This window comes from Topomyia yanbarensis, chromosome 2, assembly GCF_030247195.1.
Source record: "Topomyia yanbarensis strain Yona2022 chromosome 2, ASM3024719v1, whole genome shotgun sequence".
NCBI lineage: Eukaryota > Metazoa > Arthropoda > Insecta > Diptera > Culicidae > Topomyia > Topomyia yanbarensis.
The window spans coordinates 426941109-426967830 of record NC_080671.1 but is presented as its reverse complement, the minus strand read 5'-3'; the positions used below and the strand labels follow the sequence as shown (position 1 = coordinate 426967830).

Genomic DNA, 26722 nt, shown 5'->3' with positions numbered 1-26722 from the left:
CTTGGTAAAATTAAGCGGATAAAAAAGAAGTCGATTATTTCTCCACTCTACACCAGACGCCCCCCTTAACCAGTCTTGGAATCGTAGTTTGGATAAATGAGAAAGGCACAATTGTACCACTAGAATTAAAACAAGTTTTTTAAGAAAAATATTGCAATATTTTTACGACGGGTTCGGATAGCTGAAATTTTCATCGTTTAGTTCATTTACTAACTTAAATCTAAAACCGTTATTCATGGTTAAGTGAGCGGAAAAGACAGCAAGTAGAATGATTTTGGAATTCCTCCTCTAAACATATAATCACACTGGAAAGTTATTTCTTATTTCCACCTGTCTATTTGAAACGAAACTTTTGCCTTTGAATCCCTAGCTCTCTGATTTTGAAGCACACTAATATTTACTATGCCATTTTTCATCAGTTTGTTTAAGTTAAAAATGAATGCAGTGTACTAAAATTTCTCGAAGACAAATATAAAAATAAATAACTTTAAACTACCCCACTGAATAGAAAAAATTTTGGACGTTTTTTTTTTTTCAAAAAGACATATCTACAATGAGTGATTCTCTTTGTTTACTTTCTTTTTCGATTTTTACGGCGTCACTATAGCACTTTTCACTTATTTTACAGTACAGATCGAAACACGGTGGTTTTGACTAGCATATTATGCAAAGAGTTGAGGGATAAATGTTAATTCGACCGAATTATTAACAGAAGAGAAAGTAAACAAAGAGAGTCATTCATTGTAGATATGTCGTTTTGAATAAAAGGTCTAGAATTATCCTTTTATATGTTTTAATGCAAAACATAAATTCACCTCTTTTGACCCAATTACTTCTTTGCGCACTCAATAACACCTGATAAGATAAAGGCATTGATCACAACAAATAACTAAAGAAAGGTTCCCTTGTTCATATTTAGTACCACTCCCCCAAAAGCTATTCCACATTCTAATCGATTCACGAAAGCTGTGCTTATGGTAATGATTTATTACTTTCCTGCAGTGCATATAGCTGGTAATTCATTCAGTGCAACAATGAACTTTTATTATATTCATTCATTCTCCCAGTTCTTTAATCCTCTCCATTCGTTCCACTTGCCGCGAGAGATTTCGCAATTCTCTCCTGCTCTTTAATTCTCTCTCTCTCTCTCTGGTTCATTAGCCGATCAGCAGACGAATTGCATCTTCATTTTTCACCCCACATGGGTACGGACGGCGGACAGACAGCAGTAGTGCATCGAGAGCAGCAACGTGTCTCGCGAGCAGACCAGCATTCATTCAAAGCCCCCTTCCATTCACGGATTCGAGCGCTCTAAACGCTTCGAAAATACCGCAAACAGCAAACCCGTTTGAACTGTCATCGCGAACGGTTGTGTTTCGTTTGCGCATTTTTTTGTTGGTATCACTTCACGACTCTCCGCGAAGGACTGGGCCGTGTTGTGTTGTTCGCGAAATTCCGTTGCCCTGGAGACTCCTGGTGCAGTGTAGAGGTATTGGAAGGAGCCCGAACTAAAAAAAACTCAGGTGTGTCTGTTTGTGCTGGTACACTTAACGCATACAGCCGAGAGTCGAGTGAAACGGTGTGAGCAAGCCCAAGTGTTGTCTCCATCGGCTGTAGCTATAGTACAGGGCCAGCGCCAGCAGAGGTGGATTAGCGGTGTGTGCGTCCACTCGGACAGGCTAGACTTGATCAGCGAGAAACAACAAACAGATAGTACAGGTATCTCGGGCAGGTCGCGACGTTTGCTAGCTGTGAGTTTGCTTGCGTGCATTAATTTTTGTGCGCTGTTGAGCAACATCGGTGTGGTGTGTGTTGCCACGGTCAGAGTTTATATGGCAAAACAGAGCCTTTGTGGGTGAAGAAGACATTGTGCAAATAACAATCGAAACGAACAAGAATCATTGTGTTGGATTCCAAATTAGGCCCTTGAAGTCACTAAACGTACAATCGATTAATCGTTTCCAGTTCTTGAAATGTCAAATGATTGCTGCGGGTAGTGTTAGTGTCAGAAATATCACGAACAGTGTTGTTCCGGGTTTACTGGGCAGGACGGAAAGTCTGGTGGAGGAAATCAAACTTGGTGACCCACTAGGAGAACCAAGACGCCTACTGAGAGTGACCTATTAGAACTTGAAGCAAGCAAATCACGAGGTTCGATGTTAGAAGCGACGAACGTGAGTTCTGCGTGGGTGGACTATCAGCTGAATATCGCAGTGTACATATAAGCAAATAAACATCGGTTTCCTATCAACACTAATACCTGATGAGGGAGCATTGGACTCGAGGTTCGGTAGGCAGTTGACGAACGGATGTAGAGCCGTAAACAAAGAGTGTTGTGTTTTTCTGCAATAACGTAAACTTGCGTAAATTGTGACGATCCAAAACAGGCGAATGTGGTGCTAGTCTGTGACTGACCGAGTGAAGTCGAAAACAAAACGTAAATAAATATTTGTACAATTAATCATTGGATGGTGCTACTATTTGTGTTGAGTTTGAATACTCCATTCATTACTGCTATTGCCAAGAGTCCAACCAGTTAAATAGTGTGGGTACGTATGAAACTTCGTACGTAACAATCCAGTATTGAAAGTCAGAGGAATAATTGACAGAGAGTACAACCAGCCCATAAAGTGAAGGCTCAGTATCGAACAGCCCCGTGTGGTGTGTTTTATAAAGTCAACACGGTTAAATATTGTTCCAGGGCAGCTAGTGTGTGTGTTTTGTTTTTGGCGAGTCGCTGTGGTTTATTTTGGTAGCCCAAACTCTGCGGTATTTCGCGCGTCGAACTTTTGATCGTAGCAGAACATTGCCAGCCTAGGACCGTTTCTGAGGTGAGTTCGTTGACGCGGAAGTCGCCCTGGTTTGACCTTCTCGTCCGTTTTGGTTGGTAGCGTTGTTAGAAAATTGGTTTTGTGTGAGGTCGAGCAAGGAGGAGATTAAATTGTGTATCGGGTTTTTGGAGGTGTTTACTTCTTGCATAAAAGACATTCATTTTTGAAAGCAGTTGGAACAATGAAACTCAGAAGCAGACCCCAAAAAGAGGCGTAAATTTCAAAACAATCAATGCCGTATATGTAAATCGAATTATTTCGCATTCATAATTACTGCTTTAGCAATACCTATACAATGTGAATTGTTGCTAAACTAATTGGACGGAGAGACTTTTAATAGCAAAAAACAATACACCAATTTGTGTTCTGTCAATTAATTAATTTCAACAAACATTTGAACAGCAACAAGACTTTCTATTAGTTGTTTTTTTTCAGTAAACTTTCTTGATTTTTTTGCTTTTTATCTACTGGGGCGCAACTAGATTTAAACAGTTTTAACAACTTGACTCTCGGATATCAATTAAAATCAGTTAATTCAAGGTTAACTTAGTTATGGAATTTACGTTTCGGTTTCGTCTCATCCGAATCGGACACTATCTTAGTGCTGGGACTGAGCGAGTGCCACAAACACCTAGTCAAGCGTGATGTCCCGCAAGAAATTATTCTTTTCATGCTGATGGGGATCAGTGAAATTAAAACTTGGTTCGGCTTAGCAAGCCATTGCGTTATGCACTATGCTATATTTCTCCCTAATGACAAAAAACCATCCCCCAGTTATTTTATTTGGAATGTTTCCGATTCATCATAAAGAAGTAAAAAAGCTAAACTGTGAAATTAAATAATTCCCTCTCGTTATATGTAGCTTGGAATAATTTGACCATAAATTATCTGAAACACAATTACTTCTTTTTCTGATACATTTTACTGTTTTGTGTTTTGTTGAACAAATCTTCTAGTGACAAAACGTTTGATTTTCAACATTTGCATTTAACTCGATTGGAAAAGTTACGGAAAATGTCATGAATTTAATTTTCAATAAAATAAATTGATGGGTTTGATTTTAAATCGCATTACAAACGTGATTGGGACTGGATGTGGCCTAGTGTCATTTTTTTCGAACTCGTACCCCGCCCGATTACGAGAATTTTTTAATTAGAGAACTCATGCTTTACCCGAAAACGAGTAATTTGAATTTGGAAATTCCCAACACGATCCAAACCCAACATTTTTAAATTTACGGAACTCAACCCGAAAATTTCAAATTTCAATAATGGTAACTCGAACTAAGTCCTAAAAACTAAAATATAAAATTCTACCAGGACCTAAGATTTTTCATCTTAAAAACCAGACTCAAACCTTAAGTATTATTGAATTTAAAGCGCCATTGGTAGACCCGAGACTCTTCTCGAAAATACAATTGATAAGAACCAATTCAATGCGCTGGGAGGCATACCGTCGGATTCTTCAATTTAATATCGCAGTTCGGATTGTTGAAACTACAAATTTTCGGTATTGGGTGCCACAAACTAAAAATATCAGGTTGAGACGGCGCCGGTGTGTGAGTGGTAAGGTTGATCGCCACTCATGTCAGTTGGTCTGGGTTCAATCCCAGCCGAGGTCGTTGAGATTTGTCTGAGGTGAAAAAATCTGAGGTCACGTCTTCCTTCGGAAGAGAAGTAAAGCCGTTAGTCTCCGGTCCATGAGGTGATGGGTCGATATCTAGTCCAGATAGTGAAGTCACCGCTCTGGCGTCGGTCATGTAAAAGTTGAATCTAACTTAGTAACAAATATCCTCCTCCCGTAATACTCGTGGAGTGCGCAGTAGTATATACGGCTTCTAGCAAAAGAAAGTATCGGGCTAACATTCCTTTACTTTCCCTCCGCTATCTACGTTCGGGCCTGGCCGGCACCGGTACTTTAGGATTACCAGAAATTGCACATTGAAAGATGTTTCGTTACTCCCAAGTATAATTATCTATTGATTCCCTGTGCAACTCATACTGTGGCAGAAATGGGTTTGTGGATAAAATGCCGAAAGACAAATGGTCGATAGACAAAATGGCCCACATATGTGAATAAATGTACTTATGAGACTTAGAGCAGTGAACAAAACCCTTAAAATGAACCCTTAACCCTTAAAATGAAAATTTTTCTGTGGAATTTGGAAGGTAAAATTCTGCCAAATTCCACAGAAAAATGATGAATCAAAAACTAAAACAAATAGCTAACAAACAATCATACCAGTAAACAAAGTTTTGATTCTAACCGATATTTTCCCTTCTTTATAGCATGAGCTGTTCTTCAAAAGATAATTGACCTGATAATTATATTCCTATATCAAGTAAAATTTTCGACTGGCGGTACAGTAGCAACGAGCGATTTTATGAATCGTTTTTGAAGCTTCTTAAACTAAAAAAATCTCCATTATCACTAAAGATTTCGTAATAACGAAACGCGGGCTTGCGATAAAGTTGAAATACGATTGGAATATAATTACTTTCACAAGAGACAATAACTGATAATATTTACTGTTTGTTTATTTTAACCGTAGATTTTACCAAATACAAATGACACATTCTTTCGTGACGTTTGCAACGATTTGACGAATCTTTATTCGACAAATGTGTTATAACTTTTTCAAATGAACGCCTCAATCAAAACTTATTACAGATTCGGAAAGTAGACAAAAGGGCTTCTGAATGTGACCGTTTCACAATCGCGTGGGAACGGCGTTGGTATAATCGCACTTGAAAGCGCGACTTGATCACCGGAGCGTTTTTATGTATGCGAAATTTCGGATGTAGGTGTGTGCGGATGATCTCATTCCCATGTTCGCATACTTAACCAAATTTGTATTACCGCGAAGGGCACAAGCGTTTCTATGTTAACGTGTTTCATCACATGGGCGTTTTTATGTTGCGTAGGTGAAGGAAGAAAGGGAGGTATCCCATCTCACAGCACAATGATCTAGAATGCAAGTTTAGCAGGAATTTTATGTTTTTACTATGTTTGTAAGACAGTTTTCGTAGTGTGTGAGCCCCTTCTTTTTGTTAAAAGAACAGTAAGGGTGGTTCTTATTTTACCAATGTCAAAAAATTACCTTTTTATTCATTCTAGATAGAGCTATCAGCCATACTAACTTCAGTGAAGTTGTATAAGGAAAAGTTTGCTGAACACATGAAAGCTCTATTTATCATACTTTTCATTATACATTTTACAAGCAATTATAAATCAATGTTTAGGGTGTTTATTAACGTTTCTTAGAAAAACTGTTTTATTAATAGGGGTTATTCGAACCTACCTAAGAAAATCTCCCTTTTAGAATGTGAATAGATCTGAAAAAAATTGTCTGTCGAAGGTCCTAATTGTTAGTTTGAAACTCCAGCAACATTTTGGAGCCATAATTGCACCGCTCCATGGCAGCGCTAGGCGACGATTAGAAAAACTTTACTTTTTTCTATCCTTTTACAATGTAGGGGTAATTCGGACTTCCCTACGAGGCAATTCAGGCCGCTATTTTTTGGGTTCTTTTGACAATGGAATTGTGTTTACCTATGCCAACTTTTTTAGAGAATCTCCTGAAGATGCAAAAAAAAATTGAATTATCTGGGTAATCACAGCTGCCGATTGGCGCATCATGTATTTTCTTTGCTGTTGTATGTGCAATCGTGTGCGCAGCCGCAAGCCGCTGAACGGTGGTTGATGGAATAGATGGTCCGATAAGCTCCGTACGCTCAATTCGCACAAAAGTGGTGAGCGCCTTGAAAACATCTTTGTTTTCACCCGAACAAAAATCATTCCACAAAATAGTAGCCTCAGGCTTTCCAAAACACTTATCTGGTATTTTTCCTTCACTTTTATTTATTACTTTAATCACGGTTTTACCATTATAATGATTTTTGTTTTGAGGATGGCAAAAAATGAAAAATGAGATTCAAACTATTTTTGGGTACCTAAATATTGCAAGATATAAAAAATATATTGCATTTTGCATGCTTTGGTTATATAAAGTGTGATATGTCATGTAGAACCAACGGTATTTACTGTTAACCCAAGTAACCAATAAGCTTTAGAACGTAGCCCAATATCTGCTTTAGATCTCCATATAGGGCAGTCTTGAAGAGCCGTTGAGCCATATATTCTTATATAACGCCAGTATTATGCTAGAAAAGGCGAATTATTGTGCAGTTACTGTGCAGAGATTGACAGCCCGTTAATGCTATTATATTGCACTAGTGTACAAATGTCACATTTGAAAGCCTGATATTGGAACTAGTCATGCAATTAGAAAGCTTGAATTGGTTGTTATTTTCCGTAATGCGGTTTTGCGATTTTTGTTTCCTTTTAGGTATGATGAACAAAGAGGAAAAATATAAAAATACTGACTCTCTTCTAATGCATTGTAATGAATATCCTTATCGGAATTTCGTTCTCACACGATATGAATAATGTTTGACGAAAATTAGCTTTTGTAAGTCTCGAACAGAGGTACTTTGTCTCATCCCTCACGGCAAGTGCGCTACTTTTGCTGTCTAGGCTATATTGCATATGGTCGAATTAAATAAAATATGCCGAATATAAATCTCAAGAGGAGTTGTATAACGAATAAACCCTCGATAGCATTATATCGACTTTATATTTGCTCTATGATGGCTCCAAATGCATTTTTAAAGAATACATGCTTCAAGGATCTTTAATATGTACGCTAGAGTGAAAAGAAGAAAATGACCCCTATCGGCCGACCCCTGAGTCGATTCCTAGTCCGACCAGGATTACGTACCATAGTGCCGCTAGGTGGCACTATATGCATAGTATTATAATTATAAGTGAAAATAAGAAAGATAATTTAATTGTCTACAACTTTGCCGAAGACTGCTGGTCAATCCGACGTTGTTAAAATCAGTTATTAAACTGTTAGCGAAGTGTGTCAGTTTTGCATGTGGCCTAGCAGTGCACGGTTGGGTATCAATACTCAATTCTCACGAACTAAACATTTTTGTGAAACAATGGTTAGGTTTAGCTCAATAGCATGTTCATTTTGATATCCTTTCACGATTATTGGAGGTCGATTTGAATACCGAAGGCAAAAATAATGCAGATCAAACTCCTTTTCAATACACACCATTCGGACCAAACTAAACAACACTCGGGCGTGTACAAAAACTATTTTGTCTACGCACCCGCCCGGGAAGTAGAGATTGATGGTGTAGCCTCCGAGAGAGGCTTACTAGCGAAATAAGGTGTTGGCTCCTTTCAGAACCCTTCGCTTCAGGTAGTGGAAATTCTGTAATCCAAGAAATTGCGTTAAGAAAAAGTCGAGTAGTATAAGACAACGACTTAATTTCCGTCAGCCTCACTTCGAGCGTTTCGTCGGATCTGTTCTTCAAAAATTGATTCTTTTGAACGGGACTCGTCTACCTATTCACCTTTTTGTACCGAGGGACATGAACTGCCGTTGTTGCAAATAATGGGGCCCTAGAGTTACCCCTTGTAGAAACAAGGCACGGTGAGGAAAATGCGGAAGGAATCATGAAAAGTTTTCCTTCTGCGGAGAGACTCTGCATGAACTGTCGAGTTCCTGAACCCAAAACACCCAAAAGTGTCGAATCCGGTAAGTTGCCTTAGTTATTGGCATTTCGGTTTTGTGGGTACTCGGGTACCCTCGTCGGCCTTTCACGTAGTAAAAAAAATCAGGAGCCCCTCCTTACTCCCCCCTTACTATTTCAACAATATTATTAACCCAAAAGCTTGACTTAGTGAAGTTCTAAGATAATACAAAGTTTCAATTCCCAGCTATGGATTAAAGATTGGAATTTCATCAATTGAAACCTAAAAAGATACCCGGTAGGTAGTTCTATCAACGACCATGCCCACATTGATGCAGTTCCAAGGAGGCTCTCCGTTTGATGAAGCATGGCAAGCACTCCTTGTTTTTCCTGGGGAAATTATGGGAGTTCCTGAGTACTTTATCTGAAAAATCTTACCAGATACTACCATTAAATTAAGTTCTTTCACATTACTCCATTCCGTGTAATGAGAAAGGGAACACTTAGATTAGAATGGAAATGAGAAGCCGGACATTTAGACATTAGAAGGTGATATTTATGAAAGATCGAGTAGCTTCAACTAGTTTTTCAGTATAACTGGTCTGAGAATGCCCGAAAATTTTTAAATTTCGTGGGACAATGGAAGTTTAGGAATCCCAAAGGTATCAACAAACCTTGGTTAAAGAGGATGGATGAAGGTCGTGTCTTCCTTCGGGTCTTGTCTAATCATTATACGTTGAATGCGCAGTATCGGGGTCGTGGAGAGTGGTGTCTCCGCTTGTGGTGACGGTTATCGCGACATTAAAGATGTTGTCTGGTCGCACGCCTAGTGTGTTTGCGCCAGATCTCCGTGTAACGCATCGTTTCGGCTTCGTTCCAGGCTGAGATGTGCTGGTTATCCTCGATCTCCCATATACACATTTTCAAACACGATAGATATCCTAATTTAGTTATCTCTACTCTTTTGGTTGACATGCTAACAGCTACCTGGAAATCTGATCCCAAGAGTTCCCAGAGTATTCAAGCTGGCCAGCCACCGATTCGGTTCATGATGTACTGATAGTGATTTTCTGTTTGCCAAAATGCTTAATTTAATTTCCTTTTTTTCCTGTCATTGTTGTCTGCCCTCTCCTCACGTCTCCTTATACGGTCTTTTTTATTGATGTTGGAATCAAACCTTCTTGTGTATGTCTTTTGTCTACCTCATAAAAAAGCCTACAAGTGTTTCGCCTTGTCAAAAAATACAAATTGTGTATCTAGCTGTAAAAATGTTTCTAACTGCATCCATTAGTCTGAATCAGTGCGGTAAAAAGACAACTTCAAACGAAAATATTCGTTCCAAGTGAAATCGCGAGTCATTCACTGTATGCATATTACCACTATATCAGTTGACTTCTGCCACCGTCTTCGTTTTAGTCACTCAAAGTTCACTGTCAATTGAATAACAGCTTCTGGTCATTTGACGTTTTGTCTGTTTAGTTTCTATTGAAAGCCAACCTCACATTAGCGCGGTCTCAGCTTATGGAAGTGAACCATTCCAATTGGCGATTCTACGTTGAAACCGCGCTGGAAGGAAAGTGTTGCTGATTTTATTCTGTTCTGTCATAGTGCATATATTTTCTGTAAACATTGGTAAAAAATGACTTTTAAACACCAAATTACCGATCAATTTGTTGATAATTGTTTATGAAAATGGAGGAAAACCATCATTTTATCAGATGATAAGTAAACATCTTGCGAAAAGAGTGTAAAACATAGTGGTTTCTAATATTATTCGCAGAGCTATATGCGCGCTGTTTCGAAATGTAATTTGTTGAGCACCGTAGCTGCCGCAACAGCATTTCCCGTTCGTCCTAAGTTAAGCTAAACCTTCATGAGATGGTGTAAATTCATGAAACTCTCCAGATCACGCGAGGAAAGAGTATATCCGGCTAATAGGAAAGTGTCAGCTTTGTATCATGCACAGCCGATCCTTCTCTCCGATAGTCTTCACTGAATCTCCTACGTAGTTCAAAATATAAAGAAGTTTGACATTGGTGCTGATTGGGTCTCGGTTTCGAGTTGGAACTTTATTTATGGAACGATTTTTTATAACCACAATAATACCCCGATTACATTTCGAAGAAATGTATGAGTCAAATAGTTGCAAATAGCTGTACTTTCAGAATAATTGCAAATAAAACTAAATTTCTTACTCGTTTCATTCATATTTTGGCAGTGGTTAGCTTTTTCCGAGAAGATAATGAAGATTTTGTTGTAAGCTACGACTCACTTACGGGTGAAAAAAAGCAAATTGTATCACTTTGCCAGTTCATGAGCTGAATCATAGGTGTCGCATGACTAATTTTGGTTTTGCCGCAAATCGCCAATGAACCACACCCAAATGTATATCACTGAACACTCACTGACATGAAAACAACTCCGACTCCGACCAAGATAATACATACATACATACAGGGTAAAGGCTAAGATACGACGAGACAACTCAAGACGGATACAGGTATGAACATTTTTTTCTCTGGATGAGTGAGGTTGTCATTTTTCTTCGATGAAGCCGATAAATCAGGAAAATGTGAAAAAGAAAAGTACAACAAATGACGTTGTGGGCTTTTCTGTTGTTATAAGTATTGTTTGGTTTAGTAATAATTATTTTTTATTGGTAGCACAGTTAATCGAAGCTCTTTTTTTGGCGGCTGAAAATGAACCTGACGCGATTCGCGGTGAATAGAAAAAATATTCATTCAAATATCCATCCTTATTCATTCAGTTGAATATCGTAAAATATATTAATTTCTCTAATTATCTAGGAAAATGTTTTCAAATGCCGGTAAAGCATATGAAACAACAATCATCATCGCGTACATTGTGCCAGGGCCTACTCTGATGCGTTTGATTCGTTGCTGCACGGTTGCTTTGTGTAATAATCGGGGACGAATGAATATCTGCATGGATGAATGGGCGGTTTGTTCGTTTGACGTTTTCAGCTGCGTCACTGAATATTGAAAATGAATGCGGCTGAATATGGTCAATTTTGAATATTTTTAATTCTGATTGGTAGTTTCAAGATAAAAAGAGTCCCTAAGTAATCGAATCGGAAGATCCGAGGTGAAACCCGGCCTTTTCTCTCTTTACATCGTGCACAAAAGAATCGGGATGCTCGTCCGGATGTTTATGTTTATTACCGGCGGCCATGGTTAATTTTACAAGTATAAAACTAACACCCAAAAAATACGAATGTTCCAATCTTTCTGCCAAGAAAATAGCTGAATTACATATTTCAGTTTAGCAATTAATTCGACAGCTTTGTACGATTATGAATTTCGCCAGATTTCAGACAAAAATAATGAATCTGGTAATCACAGCTTGTTAGAACTGGTTGCAATGAAAAACGTTATTTGGCAGTACTTTCATCTCTATATCAATTTTTGTTGCAAATTTGAATCTGATGAATAGGCTGTTATGCTGGCCAAATTTGCTAGAAACATGTAGTATGTGATAAAAATGTGGGAGTGATCAGATAAATTTTGGCGAAATGTGTGTTAATAAAACGGTCATTGTTATGTATATTATAGCAACGTATTTGAATATGACAATGAAATTGGTTGCACTGCCAACCTCGCTAGCTGCATACAGTCATCTGTCATCAATTATGAAGCAGGGCGTAAGAAAGGCAAGAAAACCAAAAATACGAAGCCAGTTCGTCGCTGCTGTGCTATCTTATGACAAGCGCCATTTTGCACATTTCGAGAAAAACGATTTCTAATGTTTGAGATTGAATATCATGAAACTTATAAATGGTAGAAACAATTCAGAGAAGACAATTGATGCTTCTACCTATTCTGTACTAATCTCTCAAATATTACGAAGATCGGTTGACTATGTTGCGAGTTTTCACTAAAAATGTAAACAAAAGTCGTACTCTTACGAGTCATACGTGTGTATTGATGAAAAAATTTGTATGACGTGTCATAATCGTGCATGGAAAATTTTCCAAAGAAAAAAATCAATAATTATGAACTTTTATTCATACCTTTGGCTTCATTTGGTCTATAAACAATCGGTTAGATGCATTTTGAAGGAAATGAGTCAGGGAATCTAGAAAAATAGTTATTTTTACTTACAGTGTTGCCAAATAGGCAATATTTCCAGTTTAAAGCTAAAACTGCGTTTTTCTCCCAATACATGTATTTTTCTTTTGAAAATTATTATGCCATAGTGTTCCTACGACATTTTTACACATAAAAGCAACTAAAATTTTATTATAACATGAGCCAATCCCAAGATATAATGATTTGAAACAAAAAACTCACAATTTCTAATCACTTTTCTCGCTATATTTCAGTAACCAAGCAAAATTTCAAAATTCTGGAAACGCCATCTTGTAGAGATTTGTTAGATGAGTAATGTGGCATATCTAACTCAGTTTACCCCAAAATGGCGTTTGTCATAAGATAGCACAACAGCGACGAGTTGTCTCTTTTTGTCATAAGTTTACTCGGGTCTCATTTGACTGGGTTGAATATGAACTGCGAATCATTTGAAAGCAACGGTGAGTGAAGAACTATGACAGTTGGTTCCCACGGTAAAGATGGACAAATCTGTCTATGCCAAGGGACATGCTGGTGAACTCAAGTGATTCGTAGTTATGCTACCTAAGCTCGACCCTTATCAGCAGAATACAAAAGTTAAGCCCGTAAGATATTAGGCCTGTTCTAATGAACCTGCCACTTCTAGTTTTCCGAACTGTATACTTCACATCCTTGCTCTCACTTGAGTACTAGGGCTCTAATATTCATAACTTTCCCTACCCAGTAATCTCTAGTTAATTAAATGTCGTTAAAATGTAAAAAAGAAAATGTGACTAACATAGTCAAATAAAAAAGGAAAAAATTATAAACTCTGAACTGTGAACATTTTTCGATGAAATTTTTTTTATAGATGTTTTAAAAAATGCACAAACCTATCATGAAAAGCTCGTATAATAAAATTTTGCTATCTTGGTTGAAGAAAAATATGAAAATTCATAAAAGTAGTACTTTGATTTCACAACATTTTTTCGTGCTCTTCCAATCATTTGCGTATTATCGGAACTAACTACTAGGAATGCAAGTCTAACAAATTCCCATGTTCACCTACGTTGACAGGAAATGCGACGTTATCCCGATCTAATCTATATTTACACTTTGAATCATTCCGGTCCTATCCAACTCTCTGACAAGCACCGTCTCCGAGGTCGTATGGTAAGAAACCAGGAAATGCACGCATATTTACCATTCACTTGCTTCAACCGTCCGCTTCGATTCACCCTCCTAACCTGAAACAAAAACTCCACTCTTTACCGGTTGACTCATTCATCAATTTCCCATCAGTGGGGTACCTGGCCTGTATCTATTTCATTTCTTTGTGTACATAGCTGCGCATGACTCAAGTCAATCAAACGCTTCGCTGCAGAAAACCGTATCGCACGTAACTCGAGCTCTGTGTTAACTGATCGACTCTAGCCCATCAATAGAATGGGAGACGATGAGACGGGGACCCATGCGAACAAAAGCGAAATTTGCATTTCCGCCCGACTTCTTACCTGACCTGACCCACCAGCATTAGTTCTCTGAATTTTCGATCAGAGCCCAAAGTCGCTAACTTCGTTTCTCTGCCTTCTTGGTTCTTTCTTTCCGCAATGATTCAACAGAAGACAATTGAGGAAATAATGGGCATTTTTGCTATTTATGTGTATTTATTGGTGTGTACAATTCAGTTTTTCATTGTTTTTTTTTTTGTATTCCGATTGAAAGCACCGGGTTGGAAAGGCGAATGAACTCTATTCGGTAGATGTTTCTACGCTGCTGTCGCTATCTCCGTCGAATTCGCTGAAGATCCATGCATGCACTGCCGGTACATTAATATTCAGAAATGACTCATAATCACCCGGATGGCAAAGCGCCTCAGGTATGGAGGATTTAACCTTGGCTGAGATACCTAGCAGAGTCCAGCCTTCCGCTTTCAAAATGTACAAAGGAGTTCCCCGGGCCGACTGCTGGTAGCTCGTTCCTGTAGATAAAGGTTAATTGAGAAATAAGCATTTTTTAATAATTCCAACATTTTACCTCTAGTCTTCAGTTTGATAGTACTATCTGCTACCGCCGGTCCTTTGACTGCCATCGTAGATCCATAGCAAGTCACCTCCTTCTCCAATCCTATTTTAACAATTTCGAAACCCCCCAACCGACTCCGATGGGTTTGCTGCAACAGGTGAACCGGCTTCCCATAAATCTCATCCCAACGTTCCAATTCGTCATTCAAACAAACGGGCATTCCCTCCCACTCGTCTTCCACCTTCAGCAGCACCAGGGCCAAATCCAACTCATCGTTGAACGTCACATTCTCCACTTGGAACTTCCTCGATCCCTTGGTTTTCTGTTGTAGTGCCACCAGTCCAACGTGTCCGACCATTCCTCCCATCCGCAGCAGCTCGCCGTTGGCGTCCTTCAAGCAGCTAGCCGCCGTCAGCACCAAACCATCCGGATCCAGCAGTGCCCCCTCGCAAACCCTGTCCGGAGGATTAAGCTTTGATCCCCTCCACCAGTAGATCCCCACATGCCAGGGCCACTCGCCCGGTTCTATCAGCTCACCCGCCACCACCGACTGATTCGTCGATTGCCGAATTCCGCACGCACACTGCTGCCCGGTGGAGGCCACCACCACCGAGACCGATCCAACCAACACGAGCCACGTGGCGAATGCGAGCAACCGAGACGGATCTATTTGCGCCATGTTGGCTATCACAACTAACTATTGCGCAGCTGATCCGGCTAGCTTTTATAGCGCGGGGGGTGCAGCGAATCCTTTGTCCCTCCATAGCGGCTCAGAACATCGCCCACTGGAGCACTTACCTATTAGCATTAGCATCATCATCAACTCTGATATCGCTCTGATCTCAGTGGAACCAATTTGGCCCAATTTGCGAGCGCACTTGTTTATCGTACGGGGTCTCGGTTCCCCGCAACCACAAATTGCACCGAAGGAGGTTGGATCACGCGCGAAATCGTTCCTTCTGGTTGGTCTCAAAGGCGCTGATAGTAATTGACTGAAGTGGAGAACGTTAGCTCGAAAATCTAAAAATATCTTCAATTGAATGCGTCTCGGTGGATGTTTTGTCATGATCCGGAGCTTCTGCATTAGAGATGATACGTTGTGATGCTTGAATGTCCGGCATTGGATCAAGACTAACAAATGGATAAATAGGTTCTAAATCACTAAACGGGTTGTTGAGACGGAGCACGAGTTTTCTCGTTTGAAAGACAGTGCGACATTTGTGTGTCACTCTTGAAATTGTTTTTCATGCGACATAATTGAATTTGCATTCCTGGCTTACTTATCTAAAAGATTACGTGATAAAAGTGACATTTCACGTGAAATACACTATAAGAGATCCCAAGCAATAATGCAAATAAAATGCTATTTGTTGGTGTAAGTAGTAGTCTGCTTAGCACTTCTGGTTAGCGTGTTCTATGCTGCCCATGATCGCAAATCAGTCCCATAAAGATAGGAAATCCAATAGAAAACGGGACAAATATGCGATCATGGGCAGTATGTAGCTCAAAAATTCATGAAAAATGTTATCGTTTTTCCGTTCCTTTTTAAACTAGAGAGAGAGATTTGTGTTTAATTGTCTTTTATATTAATTCCACCCCTTCATCTAATGATTTATGATGAAATACCTTCTGCTTTATAAAACATTGAATCCGATGACAGTTTTGTGAATATAAACTAAAGCTGAAACCGCTAGCTATGGAATTTGCGTTTCGACTTCTTCTCATTAGAATCCGACACTAACTTAGTGACAGGGATAAGTTAGCGCCGTATTGACGCTACCTCCAAAAAACGAATTGTGTTTCTGAGCAAACCGCTAGTCCTGCGTGATGTCCCACAAGGAAAAAACAATTGAGTACGCCTTAAGACTATATTTGATTTTTTCCTATCCGATGAACGTACGCTTACCATTCCTTGATACCGCATTTAATTTATTTTTTGCATCGAAACCTTTAAGAAACTGGAAAGGGAGTGGAAAAGAGTTTTTGGCATGCAACTAAAATTTTTTTTTCATGGCTAAAGTGTGATTTACCATATGCAAAAAAAACTTTTGCTTTCTGTTTTCGAAAAAAAAAAAATGAAAATCAGTCAGAAAACAAGCTCCTTACTATTCATTATAACCTAGAGGCAATCACTCATTTACTCACTATCTACTGTTATTAATACCGCTATGTCTAACTCATATGCTTCAAATCATTAATTGAGGCAGTAATGTGCTATAACTTCACCTCCGGGAAGTTTATCCCAGGTCAACAAATTACTGAAAATCGTTCTACCTCCCTATCTTGCACGGGACAAAAACAAAAATTATCAGAAAAGTAAGCAAACAATTATATCTACCACTTTGTTGCTTGGGCACTGCACAAACAATACAATATCGTTACCTCCGACTATGTAGTCAAATAATTGAGCCACAGACAATAACAGTGGCGATACTACGAGAAAACACAAATTTGATTTACTCTTAGTAGACCTGCAGTTCACGATGTGGAACAATTAGAAAAAGTGAAAATGGAGCTTATTCTCAAAGTACAAGTCCGTAACCATGTATTGTTAAAAGGTTGTTGAAAGGTTAAGCCCAGACAGATAACTTCATTGCTGAGAACAACATGTAACACCACGTTGAACATGATGATGTTAAAACTAAAATTCCTGTATACATCAATGACGATAAAATCGAGGTACGTTCACACATAGTAGCACCAAGCACAAAACCAGACCATATACAAAGATTTATGTCGGAATACAGAGAAATGGCCTAATACAACGGTTTTCGTGCGATGGATTTGTGGCTGACCAAAACTATCTCTTCCTACCTGACTTTTGTAGCCAACAAAATCGATACAGTAGGACAGTTAGACATAATAACAAATATAATTTTTGTCCTTTATAAAGCCATACAGATTCAAAAAGAGAGGGAAACAAATAAAAAATCAGAATCTTTTCGAACAAGCCACAGCGATGTGGTCTTTTCAGGAAAGTTGTGTATTTTGTCACACTAAGAATGTTTCTGAACATACAAATGCTTAGGGTGGAAGTTTACCGTGACTTAACTTTTTGTCGGTCTAATTGAAACGGATTTTACTCAATAAAATGAGAACAATTAATTTGATTTAATGGACTAAAAGTAAAACCAATGAATATGACAATAAATTTCGTTTTGATTTAACTGTCTCAAATTGGCAACTGGCTCTCGATTCTTCTCGCGAACTGTCAATTCTCAACCCTCATACATGATTAAAAATTCATAATTTCACTCAGACAAGACCATGCGTATTCCCGACGCACATTAAAAGCTCAGTAGATTAGTTTCCTAGTCTGTCAAATAAACACTAAACAAACAAAGGAAATAATTTTGTTCACTCCAAAGAAATGTCAGCTCGATTGGCATCAACCGACGGATACGCATTCCCTTACAATGCCATCAAATCAAAGAACATTTAAAATTACACGGAAAAAAATTGTTCCCAAAATCGTGAATAAAGTGCCATGAATTCTGGAACAATCACGTTTTGCCTTTCTCATATAGAAAGGTTATGCAATCACTCTAAAAATCGGCAGCCTAATCCCGGCCCGGAGGGACGAATGTCATATGCCATTCGACTCAGTTCGTCGAGATCGGAAAATGTCTGTGTGTATGTGGAAAAAATGTCACCTCTGTTTCTCAGAGATGGCTGGACCGATTTGCACAAACCTGGTCTCAAATCAAAGGTACAACTTCTGGTTCCGGAATTACGGGTTGAAGAGTGCGACCACACAGCAAATTCCCATATAAACTGAAATGAAAAATTCTTAAAGGGGGGCAAAATTCCAAATCTAATTTGTATTTTTGATGCCAAATGTCTTTAAAATGCATGAAACGTCGAGATTTGATGCAATCTCGAAAAATTTTTTTTGGTGATAATTAACTTTTTTTGGACTTTGGCACCTTTTTGCCTTTCTCATATAGAAAGGTTATGCAATCACTCTAAAAATCGTTAACCTAAGCCCGGCCCGCGATTTTTTTTTACTTTTTTAGGCGTAGGTAGGAGTATCCAGTGAGGGGTTGCTACTTTAAAATTGAAACTAGTTTAAAATTTCTTAACAAGTTAAAAATTTTCGGCAGGGTCCAGACCCCCCGGATGCTCTTCCTTGATCCGCCGCTGGTTTTAAGCGATGTTTCAGTGTCGGCACATAGCGTCTCAAGGTCGTGGCTGTCGATCCATTGTATGTATGTGCAAATCGTACTGAATATGTAATATACATTTCCACCGTTGTATTGAACATAACCAGCCATGGGATCGCAGTTTGGACAAATAAGAAAGGCACAATTGTACCACTAGGTGGTTTAAAATAGGTTTTTACGTTACGAAAACAGGATCATGACCAAAAATCATGGCTGTTATAATTATGTTCAATTTCCCTGCAGTAACTCCCGCATAACCCTTTCATTTGTGGAAATATTTGATTTTGTTTTGTGAACTTCAGTCACGGTTTCCGCCAAGAACTAGTTCACAACTTTGTGAATATTATTCATAAAACCAAAGATTAACTCGTGATTTTTTTCATAGTTATAGGAACAATAGTTAACAACATCGAAATATTCTGGTTATTTTTTCGCGAACTATTTCACGAAATTCGGAATTTTATTCATGAACCCATTCAATTCTCGTGAACTAATTCATGATCCCTAATATATTAGCCCCAATCCAATATCCGTGCTCGTGAAATGGTTCACAAAATCATCAAATATTATTCATGCATTCGTGAACTGGTTCATGATTCCTAATATAGTAATTACAATTCAATATTCGTGCTCGTAAAATTATTCATGAAATCATAAAATATGCATGTATTCTTGAACTGGTTAATGATTCCTAACATAGTAGTCACGGTACAATATCCGTACTCGTGAAGTAGTTCACGAAATCATGATGTATTATTCATGTATTCGTGAACTGGTTCATGATTTCTAATATGTTAGTTTCGATCCAATATCCGTGCTCGTGAAATTGTTCACGAAATCATGAAATATTATTCATGTATTCGTGAACTGGTTCATGATACCTAGTTTAATAGTCACAATTTATCATTCATTATCGTGAAAAAGTTGACGAAATTATAAAATATTATTCATGTATTCGTGAACTGGTTTCTGATTCCTAGTACCTGATTTACGAAGTATCTAGTATCAATTTGCGTGCTTGTGATATTTAGAAGATAACCCTAATCATTTACAATTTCAATTTTTACAACTCTATCACAAAAGTTGGAGTATTATTCGTGCAATCATTTTTGTTTCATACACTTTTTAATGAAATACCCAGTTGCTAGCGACCACTAATAGGTACGAACAGTAGATATAAAAAAAAATTATTGGAACCTCGAACCTCGTTATTCATTTGATAAGGTTCATTGTGATGTCCGTACAGAAAACGAAAACTGCACTGAGCACCTCAAATAGTGTGCGTGATATAGTTCACAAAACCGGATATCGCGAATGAGTTTTATTTCAATGATCCAGTTCATATTGTCACGTTATTCCGAGTAAAAAACCATTAGTAACCAAAAAATAATAGATCACGATAAGGCGAAGAGAATTTACGAATAATAGGATAAAACCGCTGATATCATGAACATTAGTTACATTACTCTTTGAAAGTAAGCTCTAAAATAAAATATCATGATAACATGAACAGAAATTACGAAAATCGTGACTAAGATCCTGAAATCATGAACCCAAATCACACAACTAGTGACAAAAATATCTAAAATCGTGACCAAGATCCTGAAATCATGAACATTAATTGCTTTATTTATGACTAAAATATCACGATAACATGAACAGAAGTTACAAAAATCGCGACTAAGATCCTGAAATCATAAGCACAAATTACACAACTCGTGACAAAAATATTCAAAATCGTGACAAAGATCATGAACTCATGAACATGAATCACTCTACTGATTACTAAATTTCGCGATAACATGAATGAAAATTACGAACATTGCGACTAAGATCTTGAAGTCATGAACTTTAATCACGCTAACGTCATGAGAATTCACAAGTCGACTGTGTATTCCCAAATCATGAACAAGAATCACAACAAAAACTAAACAACAACAGTAACCCAACCAAACATTCTAATGTAACGCCATGTATATATTCGGGGCGAACTGGTTATTAGAAAACACAAATAGTTTCATGAATACGAGGTTTAGTATTTATAATTTCAGGAGCTTTGTCACGGTTTTCGTAAATCATCCAGCTCATGAAATCCCTTTTGTTCATGAATTTATCAACAGATTTTTTTCCGTGTACATGCGACAAAATATGTGCAATTCTGAATTTAATAAAATGAAAGACAAATTAATTATGGCAATTAAATAAGATCGAAAAAATTAGTTGTATAACCAAGGTAGTTCATTTTCAAAAATAGCACTGTTGTAAGTTGATAAGTGACGCGGACAAAAATAGCTGACCACCGCCATTAGAACCATACACGGCAATATATGTATGCATACAATATGATCTACACCATAAAAGTAGAATCGATCAGCTGTATCTCATGGTTTTGTGAACTGTTTCACGAGCACAACTATCAGAATTTGGAATTCGGAGCAAAATTACACACCTAGAAAAAATAGTGTAAATTTACGTCTCCTGACCCTGACATATACGAGCATCAAAAATGACTTAGTTTTACGTTTGACACATACAGCGTTTGTTCTGAATGGTAGGAAGTGTAATTTTATATCATTGCGCATGTAAAGTATATGTTTCTTGTAAAATCGAATGGAACACGGTAATGTTCCGTAATTTCATAAATTATGGTTTGTTGAATTGTGTCATGTTTGCAATTACGTCAACGATAAAATTCAGATTTTTTTGGTGTGTAGATCCATGAATAATGTTCAGAATATTGTACCATAGTTTACGTGAAATTATAAAGATTATGGACAGAGTTGCTTGAACTATGAAAGTGAAAATAGTTACGGTTATCTTCTAAATTCCTGAATATCACGAGCTCGTAACTATTTTAGTGATATACTATATGTCACGAAGCACTTCACAAAGAATAAATTGATTCATGAATAATATTCCGAGTTTTGTGATATTGTTCGCGTGAAAATTTTAGAATCATGCAAAACGTTGCCAACTATATGAACTGTATTATGAAAGTGAAAAACTATTTAATGGTTTTGTGAACTATTTATCGTGCACGATTGTTGAATCATGACCGGTTCATGAGGCGGAAATGAATCTATGACTAAAATTCTGAGTTTTATAAAACAATACACGAGCGAATATCAAGATCGTTTAGATTTTCTGAACAGATTCACTACCACGGAACCCAGTTCATGAACATGCTATGAATCATGAATGTGTTTACGTTGTACAGACGGGTCACAAACAATGTTGTATGAATAGAACAACATTTGGTCTAATCCAAAAATGTTTTCTCTGTTTCAATCCACCTAGTGGTGCAATTGTGCCTTTCTTATTTATCCAAACTATGATTCATTAGCTGGTTTTGTCCAATAGAATTGTGGAAATATCTATTACATTCTTATTTCACTTAGCTCGCATCACACTACTACCACGAAAATAGTTTGCGGTGTTTTCAGTTTTTATTTTTAACGCTTTGAAGTAGACAGATCTTGCAAAATGGAACATGCGGCTGTAGGTAACAACCCTGAATTTTATCACAGTGTTTGTTGCATTGTCTTTGTTTTTATAGACAAAAATGTGTGACGCGGAAATCTCGCCAATTTACCCCTGCCCCGGAGTAAGTTGGCGGTATGTATGAATGCGCCAGAAAATGGAGATTCAATTATTTCAAAGGTTCGTGTAATTGTATATTAACCAACAATTGCCAATATATTTCAGTCTCAATACCCCGGCATTTTACTTTGACGCGTATTCCATACTCAAAAGCATATTTTCGAAATTCTTCAGGCGATTGGCCGAAGTAAATGCATTGACGAGATACACAAAGTTTTACTTTGGAGTGAATTCCAAAAATAAAAGTAATTGATGACTATATTTGCACTGTAAATAGTAGCGCCAACTTGCCCCGCGTGCGTTACCGCCAACTTACTTAGTTTCGAAACAATACTCAACCGCAAATGTTGCCTTTTATTTGAGACTTGGTTTGAGAACATCGGTTAAGTCACCACCGAAGAACCGATGTGACTTAAATTGTGGAATATGCCCGGAATCCGGAACTTCCGGAATCATCGATAGTGGACAATATATCCAAAGAATATTTGATTGGAAATCAGTGATCTAGACGTGCGAATCGAAGTAATTTGGTGACCATTTCAATAGTTTTTAGCCTCTGCGGTGTTACGATTGTACCGATTTATATGGGAAGTTCCAGTGTAACATTACTAACTAACCTGAAACTCCGGAACCAAGAGTCTGAATCGAATGAAATTTAGCAGCAGTCACTGGCATTACTGTATCTTTTATTTGAAATCAAGTTTGTAAAAATCGGTAGATAATTCGCTGGGTAATAGGTGCGACATTTACTTAGGAACTTGGTGAGTTCCCCGGAGGCATCATGAACTGTCATAGGTGGCCAACGTGGTCAAAGCTGCTTTGATTTATCATTAGTGATCCAGACCCGCAAACTAGAGTAATGTTGAACCCATTTTAATATGTTTTACGTCATTTGGACACCATGGTTGTACCAGTTTATACGGGAATTTGCTGTGCTCTTCAACCCGTAACTCCGAAACCGGAAGTCAAATCAACTAAAAATTCAATAGCAGCTTATGGGAGCGTTATACCTTTCAGATGAAACTAAGTTTGCGAAAATCGGTTCAGCCATCTCTGAGAAAATTGTGTGAGTTTAAATGACACACACACACACACATACACACAGACATTTGCCGATGTCGACGAACTGAATCGAATGGTATATGACACTCGGCCCTCCGGGCCTCGGTTGAAAAGTCGATTTTTCAGTGATTGCATAGCCTTTCTCATATAAAAAGGCAAAACGTTATGCGGGAAACAAAAAAAAACACACGCATTATTACAAGACGTGACTTTTGTTCAGGGTCCTTTTTCGTAACGTAAAAACGCAGGAGGACAAACTAGTATAACTTGTAGGTCTTATCAAATGCAATACAAATAAATACTTGAAAATTATTATATACCATCAAATTACTCATTTATAGAAAAAACCATTTGAGACTTTCGGCTCAGTCGGGTCTTTCGGGACTGACAAATTGGCTTAGCTGTCATTTTTCAACCAATTTTCAATTTTAGTTCTGGAAAGAAGAAGAATAGATATTATGCTCCTTTGTTAGAAACTGACAACAATATAAATATAACCATAATGTTTTCGTGAATGTGAATATGTAAACTGCTCGAAGATACTGTTGAAAATAGTTTAAATGATCATGAGTTGGATAACTCTAGGGTTAAGTTACAGTCTTTTACTATAATAACTGACTCATATTTGCTACAATGTACTACAAACGGAATTAACCACTTGAGAAAATTAAATTTTCCTGCTCGTGTGGGCGTTTAGATCACTCTACACCGCAAAAACAGTTTTTTATTCTGTTCATCTGCTTGAGAATATCTGATGCCGGTGGAGGCTGGTTTTCAGTGGGCAAGCTCTGCGCAGGCCCATTTGCTCTCATAAGACCTACACATTTTGTACGGCACCTTCTTAGATGGCATTCAATCCAGCTAGTGATCAAATAAACGTGGACTGTTTACCGATTTTGTAAACATTTGGGTCCCTTTAAGAAATAACTATGATTTTATATATTGACCTATATGAATCATTCAATCCGAAATATAAACAAGCTCTCAAATCGGTGGTTTCTTTGATGTGTTAAAACTTGTTCTCAATTCAATTTGCGAAACAGTTTCTGCCTGCTTATTGTGTCACTGGCACTTAAAAAGTATAATGTCTCATCATTATTTCGCTTTAAGTTGTTCTTCTACACCGCCAGTACTACAATTATTTTTTTCTAGAATTCTTTTCCCACACCCATTAGCATTGCAGCGCCAACATCCGAGAAAATCTGCAATGATGACTCTTAAGTCCCACGTCTCTGTCAGTTGGATGTTTCCGCTTCTTTCATGAGAAGATATTTGAAGCCGGTTTCTAGCACAAAATGTGCTCAGTTTATGCGAGTAAACAATCCCACCGCAATCCAACTTACCCATGTTCTGAAATTGTTGCTGTGATTGTTATTATTGTTCTATTATTTATTTTGATTTGCACCGTAGGAGTTGTTCCTAGCACTGAAGCGCCTCTCGACAACAACTGTTAAATCAAAAACACTGAAACGTTCGTCGATACTTTCAAGTTGTTCTGTATACGTCCTCGGAAAACCGATGGTGCTTGCCAGCTGACCTGCCCACAGGCCTGTTGAATGGCGATGAAATTTTGTTGAACTTGAGAACCCTTTGGTCTCTGAACTGGACTAGGTCCGCTATTATTCCGTGCGTGTAAACATCAAACGGTGTTGAAATGTAACGCGAATGGCGTAGTCGGTGTTGTAAAAACATTGTACCGTTACAACGGGTGAACTTGAACTGGGTATTTCGATCAATTGAATTACTTTCTCATTGCATGCATGTTTATTTCAGGGAAAATGATGCCTTACTAATCGCATTAGTCAGGGTGTCACCTTATTTGATTGCGCTAAAATCTTGAGCGTTTTTTCAAAACGTCATATCTGCAATGAGTTACTCTCTTTGTTTATTTTCTCTTCTGTTAATAATTCGGTCACTTTAACATTTATCCCTCAACTCTTTGCATAATATGCTAGTTAAAACCACCGTCTTTCGATCTGTGCTGTAAAATAAGTGAAAAGTGTTATAGTGACGCCGTAAAAATCGAAAGAGAAAGTAAACAAAGAGAGTAACTCATTGCAGATATGACGTTTTGAAAAAACGCTCAAGAAATATGTATCTTTGCTTTGTTTCTAATAGCGAAACTGGTCTGAAAATGCAAAATATTTGTGTGTGCGTGGGATAGATTGAATTTGAGCACAGTAACACTACTACAGTAACACACTACACTAAGAAGAGCTCAAATTTCGAAGCTTGTTATTTGCATAGAAAATTGAGTATGTTATTACGCTGTTTCGAACAATGATTGTTTTTACATAAAAATTCGAATTTTAGAAATTACTGGCCGACGAAAACGATCACCATTGCAGAAATGTTCAAAGTCACCTGAATGTTCGGTACGCATCATAACAAAAAAAACAGTGCGCAATATGAGCAAAAGAATGAATGAATGATTGAATCAAGTTTGACGTGTCTACCGTTGAAACGTTCGCCGTGTTTAACTGAGCAGCTAGTGGAGGTGAAGTGGGGGAATTCCGTAGAATGGATGCGTCTTTGGTATGAGTCAAACAGCTGTCTATGACCAAGCGGACGTGTTCTTTGAATTTGATTCGGTTCGGTTGACTCGTTGGTTAGTCAATTAGGTTCTCTTTATGAGATGGAAGAAGAATCACGTTTCTTTATTTGATTCGTATAATATGGAGGAATGAATCATCACGATTTACTTTCAAATATTTTATTTTATACTGCTAAATCTTTTTTGCTTATTTACCAGTTATAAACAGAATGTGGCTTCCAATTAACTATATCCTTCATTTTCTGTTTGTATTTACAGGTATGTACAACTGACACGATGCTATCAATAGAAAAAAATGTGAGTACATTTCACGGTTTATGCGGTTCAAATTTTCGGTTTGAAAAGGGCGCAATAATTTACAGTAAGTCAAGGAATTTGCGTTTTGGCTCCGTCTCCTCAGAACCTGGCACATAACATACCCACCAGATTGTCGCTAATCTAAAATTTATAACATTTATAACTTTCATACGTAACATATTCGGCTTATTAGTATTGCATTACGCATTTTGTAAAAGAATCAATGCAATGATACGTTGTGACAAATCATGTAGTCGAGTGTCTTTCAACCTATTTTATCCCATCATCATTTTTATCAGTCATCATCGTGCCTCAACCGGTAAGAAGTCAGAAAATTAGAAGTTATTTGAAATTTCGAGTTTCAATTTTTATTCGAAAATAGCTCATGTCTGTAATTTTGACATACTAGGACGTGGCTTTTATTTGGATGGAGGGTTTTTTACGCGACATGAACTTCTCATGCAGAGATACATCTGGAAAAACACTCAAAATTACCCAGAAATCGCCCTGCTGTGAACTTACCAGTTTTAAATGGTTTAAAATGGGGAATAATTGATAATGCACTTTTTCAAACCCG

At 37.8% G+C, this 26722-nt stretch overlaps 2 protein-coding genes across 3 annotated transcripts in view; one reads left to right on the top strand and one right to left on the bottom strand.

Annotated features, from left to right (window-relative positions):
- Positions 1-1310: 1310 nt before the first annotated feature.
- The window catches only part of LOC131685324 (mucin-5AC), a 167186-nt gene continuing 141774 nt past the window's right edge, over positions 1311-26722 (top strand). The window contains exon 1 of one of the 2 annotated variants that reach the window (XM_058968974.1): positions 1311-2831. The gene's annotated coding sequence lies outside the window, so the exon portion shown is untranslated. The remainder of the gene's footprint in view (positions 2832-26722) is intronic. The other variant, XM_058968975.1, reaches the window with a different exon arrangement.
- Positions 14074-15178, bottom strand: LOC131685325 (serine protease 28-like). Its single transcript, XM_058968976.1, has 2 exons — positions 14482-15178; positions 14074-14425 (listed from the first exon to the last, which is right to left on the bottom strand). The coding sequence occupies exons 1-2, from the start codon at positions 15146-15148 to the stop codon at positions 14196-14198; spliced, it is 897 nt and encodes a 298-aa protein (XP_058824959.1). The 5' UTR covers positions 15149-15178; the 3' UTR covers positions 14074-14195.